This window comes from Salvelinus sp. IW2-2015, linkage group LG2, assembly GCF_002910315.2.
Source record: "Salvelinus sp. IW2-2015 linkage group LG2, ASM291031v2, whole genome shotgun sequence".
Lineage (NCBI taxonomy): Eukaryota > Metazoa > Chordata > Actinopteri > Salmoniformes > Salmonidae > Salvelinus > Salvelinus sp. IW2-2015.
In genome coordinates, this window is record NC_036839.1 from 20516265 (window position 1) to 20540137 (window position 23873).

A 23873-nucleotide genomic window follows, 5' to 3' on the forward strand; every position below is an offset into this window, starting at 1 on the left:
GGAAAAATGGCAAGGTGAGACATACGACAGCAGTGAAAGTCCTGTATGGCAATAATTTAAATGAGAATGTGGTGAAATGAGAACTTCGCTTGGTGGAATTGAGCTACAGTGGCAGTACAGGTGATGCTTAACCATCTGAAAGTGAGACCCAAACCGTTGCTGGCAGCCGGCGCAGGCCCGCAACAGACGCTAGACAGGCTTTTCACTCGAAAGTGCGTTAAGGGACGAAGTGATGAAATCCCACCTGATTACAGAAATGGTTGCGGTTGATTTGCAGCCATTGTCAATGGTAGAGGATGTCGGCTTCAATGCGCGCTGACGGCATATCTAGAACCAGACTACAAGATGCCGTGTCCCATGTCGAACAATAGTGACGGCCTGGATGGAGCAGTTGTACTCTGCAAGTACAACGCGTGAGCTCTCAAAAACCCGATACGTGGTGTTAAGATTGTTGGACCTCTATGAACAAGCTGTTATACACGGGTCGCGTTAGAGTTCCGAAATGTTCAAATGGACCATGAGAATCTGCTTTTTAAACCATTTCACTTGCATTTTATATTTAAAGTCAAGTGTTTTATTTGCTTCAATAGAGTAATCAGGGGTGTGCAACTATAGTTGTCCTTCACAGAAAATGGCCTACTTTTTTAGTGCAACATACTCTGCAGAAAATAACATGTCATTTGATAAAAATGAAGTGCAATGGTATTTGGCTAGCAGCGACAAGTACATGATCTTAAAATGAAGAAGCAAGATCTTTATTTCTGTTTAGGAAACGTAGCTTGCTATGAGCATTATGATAATGTTTTGTTTGAAGTTAACTAATGGAGAAAAGTAAGCTACACTGAGAAGTACCGGAGAAATGCTACAGATCAGTCGGAGCACTGTCTGCTGATAGAATGCCCTTCTGTGAATTCTCATCCTCAGTGGAGAAGTGCAACTGAAGCCAAAAATGAGTCTGATGCCAAGCAGAAATGACAATAAGAAGCATTTTCTTATGCGTTTTATTTTTTTCTCCCCCAAATGAAAAACGCAGAATCCTGCGTTAAACGCGACCTCTGCATACAGTGGTTCCTCCTTTTAAAAGTTGAGCGCTTACGCCGCGGTACTTAGAGGTACGGTACCCTGCGTCACCACTTCATTGCTCCAGACCAGCATAAGGGGGAGTTAGAGCACTGATTCTGCTTTTCGGTCCTACTGTGTCTCTAACTGATAATGAATGGGTGACAAACCTAACTAGAAACTGATAATTATTTACAAATTAGTAACAATGTCTCACCCCATGTTCAAGAATGGTATTTTTCTCACTCATTTTACGTTATTTGAAAACTAAATAATCCCAAATATAATTTTTTGAACAAAGCGATTTATTATTATTTATTTAGAATTATAAGACCGTTGGATATTCTCACAGATATATTATTAACCCTGTTATTAGCAGGACAATATATATTGGTCATGGCTCCTGAGTGGCGCACAATGGGACTGCCTTGCAGTTCTCCAGCTGTATCCACTGAAAGCGCTTGAGGTTCAAGGCACGGGATGGGCCGCAGAGCCGGCACAGAAGACCGACTTGGCCCGTGGAAGGGAGGAGGAGGAAGGGGGTGGACCCCCACCTCGACACACTGGCAACCCTTTAATGGGCGTCGCACTAATAATTGCGCTGACTAGGGAAACGTTCCCTCTGTTCTGTTCTTAGTCAAACTAAAACAATGTAACTAATAATGGGATCTTTATGCTTTCATTAATAAAATCATGATAAAAATAGTCTTTCATAATGCCAATGTTTATTTAGTTATGGATCCATAACGAATTACAATGGGAATAAATATCACTGAATTACAGAAATATCCTTCAATCCTCAAAATGTAATTATTGGCGGAGAGTCACGTCATCTTTTTCAATATACTGTAGGCCTACCGTAGGGGACATGAGTCTCACTAGTGTTGAGTAATGTGCTGTTAATAGTGCTGTAGGTCTTATTTAAAGAGCATATTGAAGTTGGAAGCAATAGGATTTGAAGCAATAGCCTACAACTATTTTAGCACCGTTTCGCGCTGCTCTGAGACAAGCACGGGGACTGGTCTTGATAAATCAATGAAGTTTTTATTTTCACTTAATCTCCATTTGGGTATTAGACTAGAATTAGAAAATTAGGGTGTAGAAATGTTATGCTCATATACCCTGATGAAGACAGCTAGTCTGTCAACGTTGGTTATTAAATTATTGCCTCTGAGCTCCTAGAGCGTGCGGCTCTCCTTTTAATTTTTCAAGTGTTCCACTCCGCTAGACAAAATTGGTGTGCGTTTCTTTCGCCTCTAGATGCTCTTAGTGTAATCTTTATTTAACTAGGCAAGTCAGTTAAGAACAAATTCTTATTTACAATGACAGCGTACTCCTTCCTCCCCGTCGGGGTATTGAACCCCGGTCTCCTGCATGCCCGCATTCTTTAGTACAGCCATTATTGAAGGCTATCAAATGCTTCTCAAAGATGCCCACTGGTGGTCAAACTAGCACTAACTAGCATTAATGGTACCAGTGGTTCACACTTAAATAACGTGGCATAGAATTCTGCGGCACCATGCAAGCTGCCCCGCAGGACGCTGCAACTTTTAAAGGAGGAACCACTGTACATTACCGCTACGAGCCATCATATTGAGAAGTGGGACAGCAGAGAACCTAAAAACAGCATTAATTACCATCGTTGCTGAGTGGGTGGTGGACAAAAGTAAGGTGAGCGCCGTTTGGTAGCCAGCTGCGGTAGATGGAATTGCATTGCCACCGAGGGGTTATACGCAGGAAAATATCTGCAATGTGAATTAACATGTATTTTTTTATTATCTTTTAAATGCAACAAAACAAATCTGTTAAACATTTAAGGAACATTTTACATTTGTCACAGCCCTACTTCAAGGAGTTGATGATTTGCATAATGGCGTTGCTTGGGAGTGATGGGCTGAATTTATTCTAAAAGAGTAACATAAACACACAACATTTACCCACAATGGGAGGAGGAAAAACGAGACTGGGAGAGCACAACACAACTCAGTGCTATTCGTGTGATTGTAAAAATGTATCTTTTTAGGAAGGTCTGAGATGATAGCTGTCCGTGACAAAAAGTACCTGCTCAATAAGTCAGAAATTGATTCATTGTAGCTTATGTGCTGTCACAATGTCTTCACTGACCTTATTCTGATAGCATAATAAAATATTTTTGAAGTGTTTTTTTCAGTTGCTGGTGTCCTGTTACAAATGCCAGCTGGGATATTTCTGTTTCCATTGCAAGGTGTTTGGTAAAATGATGATACCGGCTCAATATGTTTAAGGTCAATAGTGCAATCTAGAAGAAAAAGAAACGCACACCTATTTAGGCGAGGTGCTGGCTAGCGGAGTAGAAAACTTGAAAATAAAAGAGAGCCGCACACTCTAGGAGCTCAGATGCAAAAATATTTAATTTACCAACGTTTCGACAGGCAAGCTGTCTTCATCAGGGTACAATCACAGACACTGCGGGATGACTCGTTTTATATATAGTGTCAAGACACACAGGTGTCTGTAATCATGGCCAAGAGTGGCCTAATATCATTGGTTAATTTCTCATATTAAAATGGCATAGAAAGAGCAACATACAATAAATACAAATGGATAACATACGATCATAGACTCACTAAAGACCACACAAGCCTACAAACAACCACAATGGCAAAGTCACAACAAACACAACAATCACAAGAATGGCTTCAGATCAAAGTCCACGTTAAGACCGAAGGGAGCAAGGGTCTTTAAATATCCAAGCAGCCTCTCGTCTTAACAATAAATTATCAAGGTCACCCCCTCTCCTAGGGAGGGTGACATGTTCGATGCCAATATAACGCAAAGATGAAATCGAGTGGCCTGCCTCCAAAAAGTGGGCCGCAACTGGGTAGGTCAAGTTTTTGCACCTAATGGCAACTGGGTAGGTCAATAGTGTTGAATGTCCTCCAAAAACAATGACCAGAAAACAAACTGCTTACCTTCATCATAAATATGGCTACTCTGGCACTAGGATCTGTGGTGTTGTCCTTTTTGCGGAAATGAAATGTAACAGTGCTCTCCAGTTTGGTGTTGCTGTTGTGTTGAATGTGGTTGTTTTACACCAGCCTATAGAATAGGCCTAACCTATGGATTGGACATGGGAACAGACCTTAAACTTCTTATGGCTGCAATCCCGTTAACGGGATGATATGACAACAGCCAGTGAAAGTGCAGGGCGACAAATTCAAAAAACAGAAATCTCATAATTAAAATTCCTCAGACATACATGTGTCTTATACCATTTTAAAGGTAATCTTGTTAATCCCACCAAAGTGTCCAATTTTAAATATGCTTTTCAGCGAAAGCACTACAAACGATTAGGTTAGGTCACACCAAACCACAATAAGCACAGCCATAGTCACAAAAAGCAGAAATAGAGATAAAATGAATCACTAACCTTTGATCTTCATCAGATGACACTCATAGGACATTTATGTGTTGTTCGATAATGTGCATATTTATATCCACAAATCTCGGTTTACATTGGCGCCATGTTCAGAAATGCCTCCAAAATATCCGGAGAAATTGCAGAGAGCCACGTCAAATAACAGAAATACTCATCATAAACTTTGATGAAAGATACATGTTTTACATAGAATTAAAGATACACTTGTTCTTAATGCAACCGCTGTGTCAGATTTCAAAAAAACTTTACGTAAAAAGCACACCATGCAATACTCTGAGACGGCGCTCAGATTTAACAACATTTCTCCGCCATGTTGGAGTGAACAGAAATACGAAATTACATCATAAATATTCCCTTTGATCTTCATCAGAATGCACTCCCAGGAATCCTAGTTCCACAATAAATCGTTGTTTTGTTCGATAATGTCCATTACTTATGTCCAAGTAGCTACTTTTGCTAGCATGTGTAGTACACGTGTCCAAACGCTCGCGCAGATGCTTGCAAACGTTGGACGAAAACTTTAAAAAGTTATATTACAAGTCAAATAAACTGGTCAAACTAAGTAGAGAATCAATCTTCAGGATGTTGTTATCATATACAGTGGGGAGAACAAGTATTTGATACACTGCCGATTTTGCAGGTTTTCCTACTTACAAAGCATGTAGAGGTCTGTAATTCTTATCATAGTTACACTTCAACTGTGAGAGACGGAATATAAAACAAAAATCCAGAAAATCTAATTGTATGATTTTTAAGTAATTCATTTGCATTTTATTGCATGACATAAGTATTTGATACATCAGAAAAGCAGAACTTAATATTTGGTACCAGAAACCTTTGTTTGCAATTACAGAGATCATACGTTTCCTGTAGTTCTTGACCAGGTTTGCACACACTGCAGCAGGGATTTTGGCCCACTCCTCCATCAGACCTTCTCCAGATCCTTCAGGTTTCGGGGCTGTCGCTGGGCAACACGGACTTTCAACTCCCTCCAAAGATTTTTATTGGGTTCAGGTCTGGAGACTGGCTAGGCCACTCCAGGACCTTGAGATACTTCTTACGAAGTCACTCCTTCGTTGCCCAAAAAGTTATATTTGGTTTCATCTGACCATATGACATTCTCCCAATCTTCTTCTGGATCATCCAAATGCTCTCTAGCAAACTTCAGACGGGCCTGGACATGTACTGGCTTAAGCAGGGGGACACGTCTGGCACTGCAGGATTTGAGTCCCTGGCGGCGTAGTGTGTTACTGATGGTAGGCTTTGTTACTTTGGTCCCAGCTCTCTGCAGGTCATTCACTAGGTCCCCCCGTGTGGTTCTGGGATTTTTGCTCACCGTTCTTGTGATAATTTTGACCCCACGGGGTGAGATCTTGCGCTTGCTCCCAGATCGAGGGAGATTATCAGTGGTCTTGTATGTCTTCCATTTCCTAATAATTGCTCCCACAGTTGATTTCTTCAAACCAAGCTGCTTACCTATTGCAGATTCAGTCTTCCCAGCCTGGTGCAGGTCTACAATTTTGTTTCTGGTGTCCTTTGACAGCTCTATGGTCTTGGCCATAGTGGAGTTTGGAGTGTGACTGTTTGAGGTTGTGGACAGGTGTCTTTATACTGATAACAAGTTCAAACAGGTGCCATTTAATACAGGTCACGAGTGGAGGACAGAGGAGCCTCTTAAAGAAGAAGTTACAGGTCTGTGAGAGCCAGAAATCTTGTTTGTAGGTGACCAAATACTTATTTTCCACATAATTTGCAATAAATTCATTAAAAATCCTACAATGTGATTTTCTGGATTTTTTCCCCTCATTTTGTCTGTCATAGTTGAAGTGTACCTATGATGAAAATTACAGGCCTCATCTTTTTAAGTGGGGAACTTGCACAATTGTGGGCTGACTAAATACTTTTTTGCCCCACTGTGTGTGTGTATATGTGTATATATATATACACTGCTCAAAAAAATAAAGGGAACACTTAAACAACACAATGTAACTCCAAGTCAATCACACTTTATGAAATCAACTGTCCACTTAGGAAGCAACACTGATTGACAATAAATTTCACATGCTGTTGTGCAAATGGAATAGACAAAGGTGGAAATTATAGGCAATTAGCAAGACACCCCAAAAAAGGAGTGATTCTGCAGGTGGTGACCACAGACCACTTCTCAGTTCCTATGCTTCCTGGCTGATGTTTTGGTCACTTTTGAATGCTGGCAGTGCTCTCACTCTAGTGGTAGCATGAGACGGAGTCTACAACCCACAAAGTGGCTCAGGTAGTGCAGCTCATCCAGGTGGCACATCATGCGAGCTGTGGCAAAAAGGTTTGCTGTGTCTGTCAGCGTAGTGTCCGAGCATGGAGGCGCTACCAGGAGACAGGCCAGTACATCAGGAGACGTGGAGGAGGCCGTAGGAGGGCAACAACCCAGCAGCAGGACCGCTACCTCCGCCTTTGTGCAAGGAGGTGCATGCCAGAGCCCTGCAAAATGACCTCCAGCAGGCCTCAAATGTGCATGAGTCAGCATATGGTCTCACAAGGGGTCTGAGGATCTCATCTCGGTACCTAATGGCAGTCAGGCTACCTCTGGCGAGCACATGGAGGGCTGTGCGGCCCCACAAGAAATGCCACCCCACACCATGACTGACCCACCGCGAAACCGGTCATGCTGGAGGATGTTGCAGGCAGCAAGACGTTCTCCACGGCGTCTCCAGACTCTGTCACGTCTGTCACATGTGCTCATGTGCTCAGTGTGAACCTGTGAAGAGCACAGGGCGCCAGTGGCGAATTTGCCAATCTTGGTGTTCTCTGGCAAATGCCAAACGTCCTGCACGGTGCTGGGCTGTAAGCACAACCCCCACCTGTGGACGTCGGGCCCTCATACCACCCTCATGGAGTCTGTTTCTGACCGTTTGAGCAGACACATGCACATTTGTGGCCTGCTGGAGGTCATTTTGCAGGGCTCTGGCAGTGTAGAGTGAAAGCACCGCAGCATTCAAAAGTGACCAAAACATCAGCCAGGAAGCATAGGAACTGAGAAGTGGTCTGTGGTCACCACTGCAGAATCACTCCTTTTTTTGGGGGTGTCTTGCTAATTGCCTATAATTTCCACCTTTTGTCTATTCCATTTGCACAACAGCATGTGAAATTTATTGTCACATCAGTGTTGCTTCCTAAGTGGACAGTTTGATTTCACAGAAGTGTGATTGACTTGGAGTTACATTGTGTTGTTTAAGTGTTCCCTTTATTTTTTTGAGCAGTGTATATATATATATATATCCAATAACGTTCCAACCGGAGCATTCCTTCGTGTCTGTAGAAGTTATGGAACGCAAGGCGATATCATGAAGAATGCGCGTGACCAGGAACTGGCAATCTGCCAGACCACTGACTCATTCCCCTCTCATCCGGCCCCAAAACACAGTATAAACTTCATTCAACGTTCTACCGACTGTTGACATCAAGTGGGAGGCGTAGGAAGTGCAAACAGATCTATATATTACAGGGAATTGAATAGGCGATGAGTTTAACATCGACCAGCCTCAGAATTCTCACTTCCTGTTTGGATTTTTTCTCAGGTTTTTGCCTGCCATATGAGTTCTGTTATACTCACAGACATAATTCAAACAGTTTTAGAAACTTCAGAGTGTTTTCTATCCAATACCAATAATAATATGCATATATTAGTAACTGGGACTGAGGAGCAGGCCGTTTACTCTGGGCACCTTTCATCCAAGCTACTCAATACTGCCCCTGCAGCCATAAGAAGTTAAGTGAAATTCATCAGTCAAGGATAATTTATTCGCTATGTAGCCAGTGGAAGTGTGTGTCACTAGGAGTCCAGGGAAGCTTGCGGTAGAGTGAGGGTATGGATATTGTCCTCATAGCTACAAACAGGGGCATTGTATTGTATGGTTTTACCCCAGGCATCCAACAAAATAGGTTGTGTCCGGCTATCCAGAAAGTCAAGGTTCAAATGCTACCTACAACCCCTGAACACCCTCTCTATGAAACAAGCATTCTTCCCACTCTGTTGTTTGTGAGCCCATTCTCTGTGCTGTCCTAGATACTAGTACAGCAAACCTGTAGTGTTGCTTTTTCTTGTACTCAACCAAGGGAGGGTAGTCCCATGCTGTTAGTTTTCTCAAACAAGCCTCTATTCTTAATTGTATTGTCATCCTTGAGTTGTCACATAGCTGGCGATCTTGGCAGGAATTCTCCAAGTCTCACAACAGCACTCTCCAACTGTCTTTCGATATCACCCCACATGAAGATGAAACACAAGTCTCTACATCTGTAATTGACCACCTGTTTCTCTGTGGCCCAGTTTTGGCGAACAGTGTACAGTACACTCTGCACGTTACTGTAGCAGGGAGGAAAGGATATCTTCAGATTCCTCTTCGCTTTTCTACTATCCTCTGGTSTGCACTGACCTAAGCCTTGGGATGCATCCCAAATGGTAACCAATTTCCTATATAGTGCACTACTTTTGACCAAAGCCCATAGGCCTCTGTTCAAAAGTAGTGCACTATAAAGGGAAATTATTGCCATTTGGGACAGAACTTGAGTATTTGTTGTGAGGACACAAACTGTACCTTTCCGATGTGTGTAACTGTGGAGAGGGGTTTGGCGGGTGGAGGATTGGAGGATTGGGAAGGAGGTGGGAAGATGGGGGACAGAGACGGGGGTTGCTGGGACGTCTGTTTGTTATAAGCCGAGAGCATCGGAGGAGCCCACTGGGGTCATTAGGCCTGACACACACACACACGGCAGCCCAGGCCCAGTGTTTGGAAGCTCTGCTGACTGGAGGAAGCAATAATGGAAGCATTCTTGCGGAGCGTTCCTGGCTGAGCGGCCGGCCGTCCTGCTGCCTGCTGGATCGCTAACTCACTGGGCTTTGTTCTCCTCTAATTGGGACGGGATGTGGAGACTAATTACACTATTATTATTATATACACACACACTGCTTTTGATTTAGAACTGAAATCGTTTGTGGGAAGTGTGTGATGTATTTGGTATACAGTTTTTATATCGTCGCCTTGAGTAGTTTTGCTCTCTTATTACAGCTGGTAACCTTTGCGTCCGTTGAATGATAAAAAAAACAACAAACAGCTTTTTGTCTCATGGTTGTCTTAGTCTCCACAGCCTAGCTGAGAGGCTGAAGGGGACAGCTCGCAGCTGTGTGTCACTGAGCTGCGGTGAAGGCGCTTCCTCATGACTTCACCTCATCGCTGCCCGGCGTACCCGCTCCATCCACTCGATGTAGAGCCCCACATGTATGACACCAGGGTTGTGAGGGCAAACGCAGCCGCTGCATGCCTGGGAGTCTGCCGGTTACAGAGATGACATGTTTTCACATTGCTGACACTGCTCGTTTGATGTCAACAGTGAACATGATTCAACTTGACTCTGGGAGATATTGAAGATGTGATGTTTGGAAGGGATTTAAAAAATATATATTATTGTACATGTGAGTCATCAGATTCATCTTTCCATACCGTATGCGTGACTAGTGAGCTGTAAGTAATCCCCCCCAGGGCCTTTCTTAAACACTAGGCTAATCTTTTCCAAGTACTGTATCTCCTGTCCTAAGAGCACTTTTGCCATCACTGCATTAGGATACGCCTGAAGATATTAATTTTGCATTTGTCATTTTAGCAGGCTCTCTTATCCAGAGCGACTTAGTTATTCATCAACTACCCATCAGACAATACTCAGAACCTCTATATGACAGGCTAAAGACATATCTGGGAGTTGTAGAAAGAGATGGACAATGTGGTATTAATCTGGGAGAGCTGGTACCCCTTTGTAGGAGATTTTTCATTCCCAGAAATACTAAGTACGTTAGGGCAGCAGGCAACGTATGTTCGTGGAACAAGTGCTCTCGTGACTCTCCACGGCACACTTGATTTGGTCTCTGGGTTCCCCTGCTATGTCTGTGTTCAACTCAGCACTTCTGCACACACAGGCAATCTCCTGCCATTCAAATTCATCATCGGTGATGCCTCCTGATATTTTGTGACAACCACTCAAAGGCAAGGAAAAGCCTTCCATATGGATCCATCAGGTTTAAATGAAGGTGCCTTGACCTCCGTTGCTGCAGTATAGCCGATCCCTAGAGGTGCAATTCTGTCGGCGTTCACATGGAGTTATACTCAGCATGTAGGCTGCTGTACTCCCTATTCATTTTAATTCTTGTCAGATGGAGCACTTGTTGCCCCCTCTGCGTGTGAAGGCTTGTTAGCGTAGTGCTGATGTCAGTAGTACTGTATGATAGACTTTGCGGCCCTCTAACTCATTCCCAAAAGAATGCATTTCAGAACTGTCATTCTGTATGAGTGTTGCCAGACCGACTTGACAAGAAAAGAGTGTACCTGTCAACTTGATCTGTGCATTGGCCAGGTTGTCACTGTCTGCTTCCTTAGTCTCTCTGTCTCTGTTGCAGACCCTGGTTGGACCGTAATGACCGCACGCTTCCGGTTGCCTGCTGGCAGATCTTACAATGTCCGGGCGTCGGAGCTGGCACGAGACAGCCAGCACACGGAGGTGGTCTGCAACATACTTCTCTTGGACAACACCGTCCAATCCTTCAAAGTTAACGTAAGTATCACAACAAACTCTAGTATATTAGTTTGTGTACAGTATGTTCCTGATTCACTGTAATGTGTTAACCATGTTGAAAGCACTAAATGGCCATGTCCCAGAGTAGTGCAGTATTGCAGCCCTACTCTACACACAAACTCTGGCTCTCCAACTATCGAAACTGTCCTCTTGCGGTGGTAGATCTTTCAGGGCTATTTTGGCGCCAAGATTGTGCAACTCTCCCCTATAAAATATCCAGGACTGTTAGACCACAACATGTTAATCTAAGATGAAAATGACCCCCAGCTGTTCCTGACACCCTCTGCAGGGTGGAGAAGGCTGCAGGCTGCAGCCCTAGCTCCTCTCATCATGAAATGCCTGACATTCCTACTCAGAGGAGCCTCCCCAAGTGCTGCCCATTTCAAGTACATACTCGCTCACAGGCAGCATCTTTCTAGCTACACATACACACTACACACACTGGGTGCCAATCAGGGACAGTAAATCATAGTGTTCACTGTCTTGATTGCAACACCATTGTTTTCCCTCCTGATAGAGAGCAGTTGCTGCTGCTGCTAGGTTATTTGATCGAGGCAGCCAGCCACAGAGAAAATGTTCACCACAGGACATTTGTTTTTTCTCTCGATGTTGTCATTGTTCAGAAAGAGGAAAAGCCTTCCGCCATGAAACATAGCAGTTAATTGAGCGTGTTGGGATGGCCACACAATCAAATTTAATGTCAGGGGAATATAAAAGCAGTTGCACAAAGTCACAAACTGTCCCCACATGTTATATAATAGTTATTATGGAACTTTTGAGCTATGTTTTTTTTTTTATAATCTCCATCTGTTGCCGCGGTAGCCCAGCTTTAACAGGAGCTCATGACTGGTCTTGGCTCAGCAGCTTAATGAATCAAACTCAACTTTCCTGATTTCCTCCCTCAGTTTCACAGAGATTTGTACTATGCGGTTCCTGGAAACCCAGCCGTCCCTGGCGTAACAAGAGTTGAATTCAAATCAAATTGATTTATATAGCTCTTCTTACATCAGCTGATATCTCAAAGTGCTGTACAGAAACCCAGCCTAAAACCCCAAACAGCAAGCAATGCAGGTGTAGAAGCACGGTGGCTAGGAAAAACTCCCTAGAAAGGCCAAAACCTAGGAAGAAACCTAGAGAGGAACCAGGCTATGAGGGGTGGCCAGTCCTCTTCTGGCTGTGCCGGGTGGAGATTATAACAGAACATGGCCAAGATGTTCAAATGTTCATAAATGACCAGCATGGTCAAAAAAATAATAATCACAGATTTAACCAAGCCTTGTTGTGATTTACATAGCCTGACTGAACAGATCTTTTGAATGTGAGTGGAAATTGATAATCCAAGATGGAGAGTTGAGAGCGAGAGAAGGGTGGAGGAGAGAGGGGGATGAACGGGATAGTAAGGAAGGGCCTGAGTGTTTGTTGGTGTCAGACAGGTCAATGTAAATATTCTCATTCCTGGTTGTCTGGGCAGGTGTAAGGTGGGGAGAGGTAGGTTATGTGCTTAACTATACGCTTATGCATGCATACATAGTGAGGTGCTTTCTGGACAAGCTTAAAAGGGTGTGCGAGCATGGTGTTGGGTATCGGGTGTGAGTGTGACGCTCGACTGTGCGTGTGTAGCCCCATGCCCTATCCTCAGCCCCTGGCCTCCCACTTTAGAACTCTCCTCCCAGGGGAACACTCAGAGACTCGTCTCCCTGCGTGCCCCCTTCTCTCCCTGCCTGCCTGTGTCCAGGGTTAAAGTTCTGTCACTGCGACGGATTTCCGTCCTATGGATTCTGGAGAGGTCGTTTAAAAATGCTGCTTTGGAGATGAGACAAAATACAAATAGTATTTTCTCTGTTACGCTGTGTGCACTTTACTGACAGTGATGTTGAGATGAAGGGATTTAAATAGTCTAATGTGCCCAACTCAAACAGTTGTGTGTAGCCTACTGTAGCTGCTGGCAAAGACATCCTGAGTGATTAAGTATAGGCTTTGAATGAAACTTTCCAGTGCTACTGTTTTTGCCATGTAATGTTATTAAAACAAAATCAGACGACCCCATAGTAGAATAGTTGACCTATTTACCTAGTTGGCTTGTGTTCAATGCGAGAGAAATATTAATCTTGAGGCGCATTCGAGTTGCGAGAGCCATAGGGAAGGAAACGTATTCTAACAAGCAGTCAATGCACAACAATTCTTAATGCAATCGTGGGAAAAACACTTTTGAAAGCAGTTTTGGCCTTTGTTAAAAAAGAGATTTAAAAAAATAAACAGGTGTGGATTAGAAATGGTGTAAAGAATAAAATGGACAGAACCCCCAATCTATCAGTAATATTAAAGCTTTCCATTGCTTCCCCGTTTATTTCTCTACGCCTACAATTGCCCGCGTGGCTTAGTAACTGCAGATTTTTAAAACAACTGAWGTTTCAAGCATGGTTTAGGCGCAGCTGTGCAACAGAGCTCTTAGAGGCAATGGTGTCTTAAAAGGGCTATGACATGCTTTGTAATATAAAACAAAAAAAATAGAATTTGAGTGAATAATTTTTAATAATTAATAACAATCAAGATGTGTCCAATAGGATAAATGCAGATGGACTAAGCCATTAAGGTTGACTCAGATTTGCCAGAAATGCTCCTGACAGGACACACCACTGCGCTCTATGCTCCTCTGTAAACTGCTCATCTCTGTATACCCGTTGCAAGACCCACTGGTTGATGCTTATTTATAAAATCCTCTTAGGCCTCACTCCCCCCTGTGATACAGTTGAAGTCGGAAGTTTACATACACTTAGGTTGGAGTCATTTTTTTTTCAACCACTCCACAAATTTCTTGTTAACCTCTCTTGGGCACGTGAGACGGTAGCGTCCCACCTCTTTAACAGCCAGTGAAACTGCTGGGCGCCAAATTCAAATACAGAAATACTCATTATAAAAATTCAGAAAACAAAACATATTTTACATAGGTTTAAAGATTAACTTCTTGTGAATCCAACCACGGTGTCAGATTTAAAAAATGCTTTACGGCGAAAGCATACCTTTCGATTATTTGAGAACATAGCCCACTAGACAAATCATTACAAACAGTAACCAGCCAAGTAGAACAGTTACACAAGTCAGAAATAGAGATAAAATGAATCCCTTACCTTTTGATGATCTTCATATGGTTGCACTCAGCAGACATTCATTTACTCAATAAATGTTCCTTTTGTTTGATAAAGTCTCTTTATATCCAAAAACCTCAGTTTTGTTCGCGTTTTCTTCAGTAATCCACAGGCTCAAACATGTCAAAACAGGAAGACAAAAAAATCCAAATTGTATCCGTAAAGTTCATAGAAACATGTCAAACAATGTTTATATTCAATCCTCAGGTTGTTTTTAGCCTAAATAATCAATAATATTTCAACCGGACAATAACGTCGTCAATTTAAAAGGTAAACAAGAAACTCACTCTCGGTCTCGCGCATGAAAAAGCTCTGACACTTTAGGGTCCACTCATTCAGACTGCTCTTACTTCTTCATTTTTCAGAATACAAGCCTGAAACAATTTCTAAAGACTGTTGACATCTAGTGGAAGGCATAGAAACTGCAATTTGAGTCCTAAGTCAATGGATACTGTAATGGCATTGAATAGAAAACTACAAAACCAACAAAAAAAACGACTCCCTGAATGGATTTTTCTCAGGTTTTCGCCTGCCAAATCAGTTATGTTATACTCACAGACACGATTTTAACAGTTTTGGAAACTTTAGTGTTTTCTATCCAAATCTACCAGTTATATGCATATCATATCTTCTGGGCCCGAGAAGCAGGCAGTTTAATTTGGGCATGCATTTCATCCAAAATTCCGAATGCTGCCCCCTACCCTAGAGAAGTTAACATACTATAGTTTTGCCAAGTCGTTTAGGACATCAACTTTGTGCATGACACAAGTTTTCCAACAATTGTTTACAGACAGATTATTTCACTTATAATTCACTATCACAATTCCAGTGCGTCAGTAGTTTACATAAACTAAGTTGACCGTGCCTTTAAATGATGTCATGTTTTTAGAAGATTCTGATAGGCTAATTGACATTTGAGTCAATTGGAGGTATAGATGTTGACGTATTCCAATGCCTACCTTCAAACTCAGTGCGTCTTTGCTTGACATCATGGGAAAATCAAAAGAAATCAGCCAAGACCTCAGAAAATAAATTGTAGACCTCCACAAGTCTGGTACATCTTGGGAGCAATTTCCAAACGCCTGAAGGTACCACGTTCATCTGTACAAACAATAGTACGCAAGTATAAACACCATGGGACCACGCAGCCGTCATACCGCTCAGGAAGGAGACTCCTTCTGTCTCCTGGAGATTAACGTACTTTGGTGTGAAAAGTGCAAATCAATCCCAGAACAACAGCAAAGGAACTTGTGAAGATTCCTGAGGAAACCGGTACAAAAGAATCTACAGTAAGTAACATAATTCATTGGACAGTGACCATTTTTGTTATTTTGGTTCTGTACTCTAGCACTGAGTTTGAAAGGATACAATGAGGGTGAAGTGCAGACTGTCAGCTTTAATATGAGGGTATTTTCATACATATCGGATGAACAGTTTAGAAATTAGAGAAGCTTTTGTACATAGTCCCCCCCATTTTCCGGCATCAAAAAACATTGGACAGTTTAACATAATGTAGAATAAAGTAATCATTGTTAATATTTGGTCGCATATCCTTTGCATGCAATGACTGCTTGAAGTCTGCGATGCATCGACACCAGACGCTGGGTGTCTTCCCTGGTGATGCTCTGCCAGGCCTGTACTGCAGCCATCTTCAGTTCCTGCTAGTTTCGGGGACTTATTGCCTTCAGTCTCCTCTTCAGCATGTAAAATACATGTTCAATTGGATTCAGATCCGGTGATTCACTCGGCCAGTCAAGGATTTTCCACTTTTTGGCCATCAAAAACCCCTTCGTTGCTTTAGTAGTATGTTTAGGGTCATTGTCTTGCTGCATGATGAAGTGCCGTCCAATGAGTTTGAAGGCATTTGGTTTTATCTGAGCAGATAAAATATTTCTGAAGACTTCAGAATTCATTGTTCTACTTCTGTTTGCAGTCACATCATCGATGAAGACAAGTGAGCCTGTTCCACTGGCAGCCATACAGGCCCAAGCCATAACACCCCCTCCACCATGTTTCACTGGCAGCCATACAGGCCCAAGCCATAACACCCCCTCCACCATGTTCCACTGGCAGCCATACAGGCCCAAGCCATAACACCCCCTCCACCTTGTTCACTGGCAGCCATACAGGCCCAAGCCATAACACCCCTCCACCATGTTCCATGGCAGCCATACGCCCAAGCCATAACACCCCTCCACCATGTTCCACTGGCAGCCATACAGGCCCAAGCCATAACACCCCTCCACATGTTCACTGGCAGCCATACAGGCCCAAGCCATAACACCCCTCCACCATGTTCCACTGGCAGCCATACAGCCCAAGCCATAACACCCCCTCCACCATGTTCCACTGGCAGCCATACAGGCCCAAGCCATAACACCCCCTCCACCATGTTCCACTGGCAGCCATACAGGCCAAGCCATAACACCCCCTCCACCTGTTCCACTGGCAGCCATACAGGCCCAAGCCATAACACCCCTCCACCATTCCACTGGCAGCCATACAGGCCCAAGCCATAACACCCCTCCACCATGTTCCACTGGCAGCCATACAGGCCCAAGCCATAACACCCCCTCCACCATGTTCCACTGGCAGCCATACAGGCCCAAGCCATAACACCCCCTCCACCATGTTCCACTGGCAGCCATACAGGCCCAAGCCATAACACCCCCTCCACCATGTTTCACAGATGAGGTGGTATCCTTTGGATCATGGGCATCTTTTTTCTTCTTCACACTTTCCTCTTTCTTTGTCTCATCTGTCCACGATACTTTTTTCCAGAACTCTTGGGGGTCTTTTTAGGTGCTTTTTAGCAAACTGTAATCTCGCCTTTCTGTTCAGGCTTATCAGTGGTTTGCATCTTGTAGTGTAATCAAATCAAATTTTATTTGTCACATACACATGGTTAGCAGATGTTAATGAGAGTGTAGCGAAATGCTTGTGCTTCTAGTTCCGACAATGCAGTAATAACCAACGAGTAATCTAACCTAACAATTCCACAACTACTACCTTATACACACAAGTGTAAAGGGATAAAGAATATCTACATAAAGATATATGAATGAGTGATGGTACAGAACGGCATAGGCAAGATGCAGTAGATGGTATCGAGTACAGTATATACATATGAGATGAGTAATGTAGGGTATGTAAACGTTATATTAAGTGGCATTGTTTAAAGTGGCTAGTGATACATGTATTACATAAAGATGGCAAGATGCAGTAGATGATATAGAGTACAGTATATACATATGAGATGAATAATGTAATGAGTAATAATTCCCATTATTAAAGTGGCTGGAGTTGAGTCAGTATGTTGGCAGCGGCCACTAAATGTTAGTGGTGGCCAGTCTTATGGCCTTGAGATAGAAGCTGTTTTTCAGTCTCTCGGGCCCTGCTTTGATGCACCTGTACTGACCTCGCCTTCTGGATGATAGCGGGGTGAACAGGCAGTGGCTCAGGTGGTTGTTGTCCTTGATGATCTTTATGTGACATCGGGTGGTGTAGGTGTCCTGGAGGGCAGGTAGTTTGCCCCCGGTGATGCGTTGTGCAGACCTCACTACCCTCTGGAGAGCCTTACGGTTGTGGACGGAGCAGTTGCCGTACCAGGCGGTGATACAGCCCGACAGGATGCTTTCGATTGTGCATCTGTAGAAGTTTGAGTGCGCTTTTGGTGACAAGCCGAATTTCTTCAGCCTCCTGAGGTTGAAGAGGCGCCTCCTGCGCCTTCTTCACAACGCTGTCTGTGTGGGTGGACCAATTCAGTTTGTCCGTGATGTGTACACAGAGGAACTTAAAACTTACTACCCTCTCCACTACTGTCCCGTCGATGTGGATAGGGGGGTGCTCCCTCTGCTGTTTCCTGAAGTCCACAATCATCTCCTTTGTTTTGTTAACGTTGAGTGTGAGGTTATTTTCCTGACACCACACTCCGAGGGCCCTCACCTCCTCCCTGTAGGCCATCTCGTCATTGTTGGTAATCAAGCCTACCACTGTAGTGTACCCTCTGTGGTCCTGCTGGTGTAGTCTTCTACGTATGGTTGACTTTGACACATCTACACCTGCATCCAGGAGAGTGTTTTTGATCTGTTGGGCTGTTGTAAGGGGGGATTTCTTCACCATAGAGTATTCTCCGGTCATCCACTACAGTGGTCTACTGGGTCTTTTGACATAATTGAGTTCACCGGTTGTTGTTTTTCTTGTTAATGATGAACCAAACTGTTGACTTGGGCATGCCCAGGGTTTTTGTAATGTTCCTGATTGATTGATTTTCATTTCTGCGCCTTATGACGGCCAGCTTCATTTGCATCAACACTGCTGTCTTCCTTATGTTGTCACACCCCAACAACAACCTCCAAAGACAATAGCAAAGTCTAGAATCAATACTATTCATCAACAGCTTTCCTGCATTCACTAACTACACAAATGAATACACCTGCCTAACGACACATCTGTGAAGCCAATTCAACAAATACTTGTAGTACCTTAAAATGGGGGGACCATGTACAAAAGGTGCTGTCATTTCTAAACAGTTCATCCGATACATGTATGAAAATACCCTAAAATTAAAGCTGACAGTCTGCACTTCATTGTCATTGTATCCTTTCAAACTCAAAGTGCTAGAGTACAGAACCAAAATAACAACAACAAAATTGTCACTGTCCAATGAATTATGGCGCTCACTGTATATCCACAGTAAAACGAGTCCTATATCGACATAACCTGAAAGGCCGCTCAGCAAGGAAGAAGTCACTGCTCCAAAACCGCCATAAAAAAGCCAGACTACGGTTTGCAACTGCACATGGGAACAAAGATTGTACTTTTTGGAGAAATGTCCTCTGGTCTGATGAAACAAAAATAGAACTGTTTGGCCATAATGACCATTGATATGTTTTGGAGGAAAAAGGGGGAGGCTTGCAAGCCGAAGAACACCATCCCAACCATGAAGCACGGGGGTGGCAGCATCATGTTGTGGGGGTGCTTTGTTACAGGAGACACTGGTGCACTTCACAAAATAGATTGCATCATGAGGGAGGAAAATTGTGTGGATATATTGAAGCAACATCTCAAGACATCAGTCAGGAAGGAATGGGCCAAAATTCACCAAATTTATTGTGGGAAGCTTGTGGAAGGCTACCCAAAACGTTTGACCCAAGTTAAACAATTTAAAGGCAATGCTACCAAATACTAATTGTGTGTATGTAAACTTCTGACCCACTGGGAAGGGGATGAAAGAAATAAAAGCTGAAATAAATAATTCTCTACTATTATTCTGACATTTCACATTATTTAAATAAAGCGGTGATCCTATCTGACCTAAGACAGGGAATTTTAACTAGGATTAAATGTCAGGAATTGTGAAAAACTGAGTTTAAATGTGTATGTTAACTTCCGACTTCAACTGTATCTACTGCAGCCCTCATCCTCCACATACAACACCCGTTCTTCCAGTCACATTCTGTTAAAGGTCCCCAAAGCACACACATCCCTGGGTCGCTCCTCTTTTCAGTTCGCTGCAGCTAGAGACTGGAACGACCTGCAACAAACACTCAAACCGGACAGTTTTATCGCAATCTCTTCATTCAAAGACTCAATCATGGACACTCTTACTGACAGTTGTGGCTGCTTTGCGTGATGTATTATTGTCTCTACCTTCTTGCCCTTTGTGCTGTTGTCTGTGCCCAATAACGTTTGTACCCTGTTTTGTGCTGCTACCATGTTGTTGCTTCTAGGCTGTGTTGTCTTAGGTCTCTCTTTATGTAGTGTTGTAGTGTCTCTTGTCGGGATGTGTGTTTTGTCCTATATATTTATTTTCCCAGGGTCCTGGACTCCCTAAGCAAAGGGACTGGAATTGGTCATATTTTAATTGGATAGTTTTGGTTTTTGTCTTTTTTTTTAWTGAGTCTGGATCACGTATGAAGGAAGTTAGAGGTAGTTTTGCGAGTCTACAGGACTTCGTCATTGCGCTAACGCTAGTTAGCAACTTCCTTCCAAGAGCAATGTAACCTTTATTTTTTTTCAGCACTGAGAAAATGTCAAGTCTGCAACTTAAAAATGATGTGCAACTTCCGTTGCGGGTCTACTGTGAACACTGACATGCTGACCACAACGCCTGCGTTGTGTGCACGAGCATTGCAAAATAAATGTACACATGCATGTTATTAATTTCATCCATTTAATATTTTAATCCAAACTTCTTACGCGCGTCATATGCATAGCCAGGCGCTAAAATAGAAATTGTTTCTATTTTTGAAGCTTGACGTGCTGCTAGTCCCACCTTTTACATCTCCTCATTGGTTTTTAGGAGCATTTACCCACATGGGGGATTGAAAGCTGAACTGAGGTCCACACTCCAGTCCAGTTGGTGGTGATAATGCACCTTAACGTTGGTTGCCAACCGCCATATGAAGTCCACCGAAAAAGATGGAAGGAGGAGAGATTAGTAGAAACTAACTCGGTTTCCCCTTTTATCTGTGTATTAATTGTCAGAGTAGAGCAAAACACGATTTTGTGTGACTCAAAATGGGTCAAAAGTCTACAAAGATCTAGAATAAAGGCGTTGTGCATTTCAGTTAAAATAACAACTCCATGTTTATATCCCAGTACAAATTAGCTAGCAACAAACAGCAAGCTAGCTAAATGTCCATGAATGTTTTTGTGTATGTTGACCTGTCCCCAAATTTAATATAGTTGGTTTTGTGATATTTCAACCAGCGTGTCCTAATCGCGTGTGGATGGACAAATCAGCATGCGGACGCATTCACGTGCCTGGTTTTGTCAGCATGTGAGGCTGTACCTGCTTTAAGTTAGTTTTAAGTGGCGAAGTAGGCAACTGTGGCTATTTGATCATAATGTCTACCAGAGTGGTCAACCATCAAACTATTTGAGTAAATCCATCCTATAACATTTTAACATGGAAATAGCTGTTCTATCATTCAGCCTACAGTAGCAGCCAATGTGTGGTGTTCAATGTAGGCCGACATACCATGAGACTTTTGGAAAAAAACAACATGCAGGGCTTGACATTAACCTGTTTATCCACTTGTTCCTCAGTCACGGTGACTGAAAATGTTGTTTCATACAAGAAACCACTTTACAAAATACAATTCATTATTATTCCCATACCATTATTAGAGAATCAAACAAATTATGCTACGCTCTGCCTTTTGGCTACTTAGCTTATTCAAGATGTCTCAAAATACAACACTGCCCCTTTAAGACACAAAAAACTTGACTTGCTTTTCAAAGCTGGCTAGAAATGCATACATTTTGTGCTCTTGTTGGAAGCAACCACTCAACCATTTGACTAGAAATTAGCTATAACATGGTTAATAAAGCACTAACTAGCTAATATTATTAACAAATATGCACATGTGGCTACATGTAGCTTTCGCTTTGATCTCAAAACATCTATTCGCTACCGCTCATACTGTAGCCTTAACACAGTCCAGTTCAAGATGAATGGCACAGATCCATTTGGCAGTGGCTATTCGCATATAGGCCTACTGCAGCTCTGATTGGTTATGGGGCACCGGTCTGTGGAGAGTGTGGGCCTGAGTCGTGCGTGTCGGCGCAATAGAATCCTACTCCGATGCGCTCTGCCTACAACAAAATCTCTGGCAAAGTTAGTTTTGCATACTATGTCTTGCATAGTTTGTTTTGTTAAGGTATGCTACATTGAAAGTGGGTAATGCATTGATTCGATCACAATTCCCACAGTAGAGTGAAATGTTGGTAGTGTTAACTAAAGGGGAAAACTAGAAAATTTAGTGAAGTTCAATCTAGTGCTTCTCTTCAAGGCAGTCCGAGGAGAGCTGCGTGTGTGCAGTTTAGAGAACATTGTCCAAGAGTTCATCTGACTTGGTAAGTAGTTAAAGGGCCTCGTTGCCAAAAAGCATGATGGTCATTACTTTTTTACATGAAAGGGGAGGTTAACTTGGCCCCCGACAATCGATCAGAGAGCAACAATCAAGCTGATTTTATTTTTCTACCCGTGTATCTGTTTTCTGCTGCTCCTGGACAAGCTGCCTCATGTCTTTCCACATTTCCCTCATTCCTCCAGGCTTAGGCTCTAGCAAGCCTCTTTTTCAAAGACTTTACTAGAGATCCGTCTAGCTCTATGTCTTATGATTGCAACCATGTACAGTATGTTTAAATGTGAATACTGTATTGTGTGTTTATGTTCATACTTGTTTTCTCATACACAGACTTCTGTGCATTGACACCACATCTACTTTATAGAGATCTTTCATTCAGACCCCCGGCCTGCATTGACCCTAACATTCCCCCTCTCCTCCCTCGCTAGTCCAGTCCTCACCATCTCAGGCGCTGGCTCACAGATAGAAGTGTGAAAATTGATGATCAGCACAAGACTGGTTGTTTGGCCCTGCCTGCCGAGTCGTTCATCACCCCCCCCCCCCCCCCCAGTCTTCAGTGGGGATCTCAGAATAGGCCCATTGCCATTCTCCTCCACAGATGGGCTAGCCCTCTAGTCAAGTTCTCTCAAGTTGCCTCCCAGATAACTGAAGTATCTTTCAAGACGTGTTAATCTAACTTTCCCATTCATTCTAATTACCTCAGTGTCCACCCAGTCTTAAGATAACAACATTGAGACAAAACACGTCAGCAAGTTAACTAGCATGCAATGAGAAGATAAGAGTCGTGTAAATGAACCTCCTTCCCTATGCTTCAGAATGCTGTGCTATCAACGTGTGCGTTTGTTTGGCTGCATTTGCACATTTGTCCTGAGGCTTTTAGAAAGCCAGCGAGGAGGAGACTGCAGCCTGAGAGCTTGAGTAACACAAAAGGGCCCACATCCAATCAGAACAACCACTTCAGAAAGTCAAGGAGCAGCAAATAACACAGAAGTAAAGCATTGGAATAGATTAGGACATGTCAGATGACAAGCTTCACTCTAAGAATGTGATCTGTCTGAAAATTATTTTGGTGATGTGAAATTTAGGCTCTAATCCACAGTCCTCTACTCTCGGCAGTGGGTACTTAAAAAAAAAAAAAAAAGAATAACCGACAACGACAGATTATTTTACCAACATTTTGTCTTGGCGCAACTAGCCTACAGCTGAACATTTTGGTTTTTTGTAGGCCTGTGAGAGACCATTTCCATGGTGCCTAGCCTATTGGTTGTAAAGCACAACAACCACACAGTTAATTGGTCTCCATACTACACACCGAGCATTGAGTCAGCTGTGTGAATGTTGAATTCCATGCTGCTACAGTACTCAAGATATATGTCAGAGACACAGTCACATCCCCCAGGGTGACGTGGAGATGGTGTGTGACTGTTTGCCCTCCATGCGACGTCTGGCTCAGGTTCCCATGTATAACTTAACCAGTGTTTTGTTCTCAACAGAGACGTCTGATTGGCCCACTGGCGAGGGTACCAGGGCACAGGCCCCGGGGGAATCCTAGACTGTCAGGTGGCGCTCCTCAGCGCCGCCGCTGCTCCTCTCCTCTTTTCCTTCTCCCACTACACCCTCTTTATTATGAATCATCTTCGTATTAACTCTCATTTGAGCTCTAGAAGCAACGGCAGTGTTATCTTTCTTGGGAATTTGAAGAGCTCCTTGTTTGGCTTGTTTTCCGTCTAGATATGCCGAGTACGGGTTGATGGGTTT

General features: G+C 43.2%; 1 protein-coding gene across 2 annotated transcripts in view; it reads left to right on the forward strand.

Annotated features, from left to right (window-relative positions):
• Nucleotides 1–23873, forward strand: part of ptpn4a (protein tyrosine phosphatase non-receptor type 4a) — a 104411-nt gene that overhangs the window by 21038 nt on the left and 59500 nt on the right. For both annotated transcript variants that reach the window (XM_024005560.2, XM_024005566.2), the window contains exon 2: nt 10917–11071. In XM_024005560.2, coding sequence (XP_023861328.1) covers nt 10934–11071 — 138 coding nt within the window. In that variant the 5' untranslated portion in view covers nt 10917–10933. The remainder of the gene's footprint in view (nt 1–10916; nt 11072–23873) is intronic.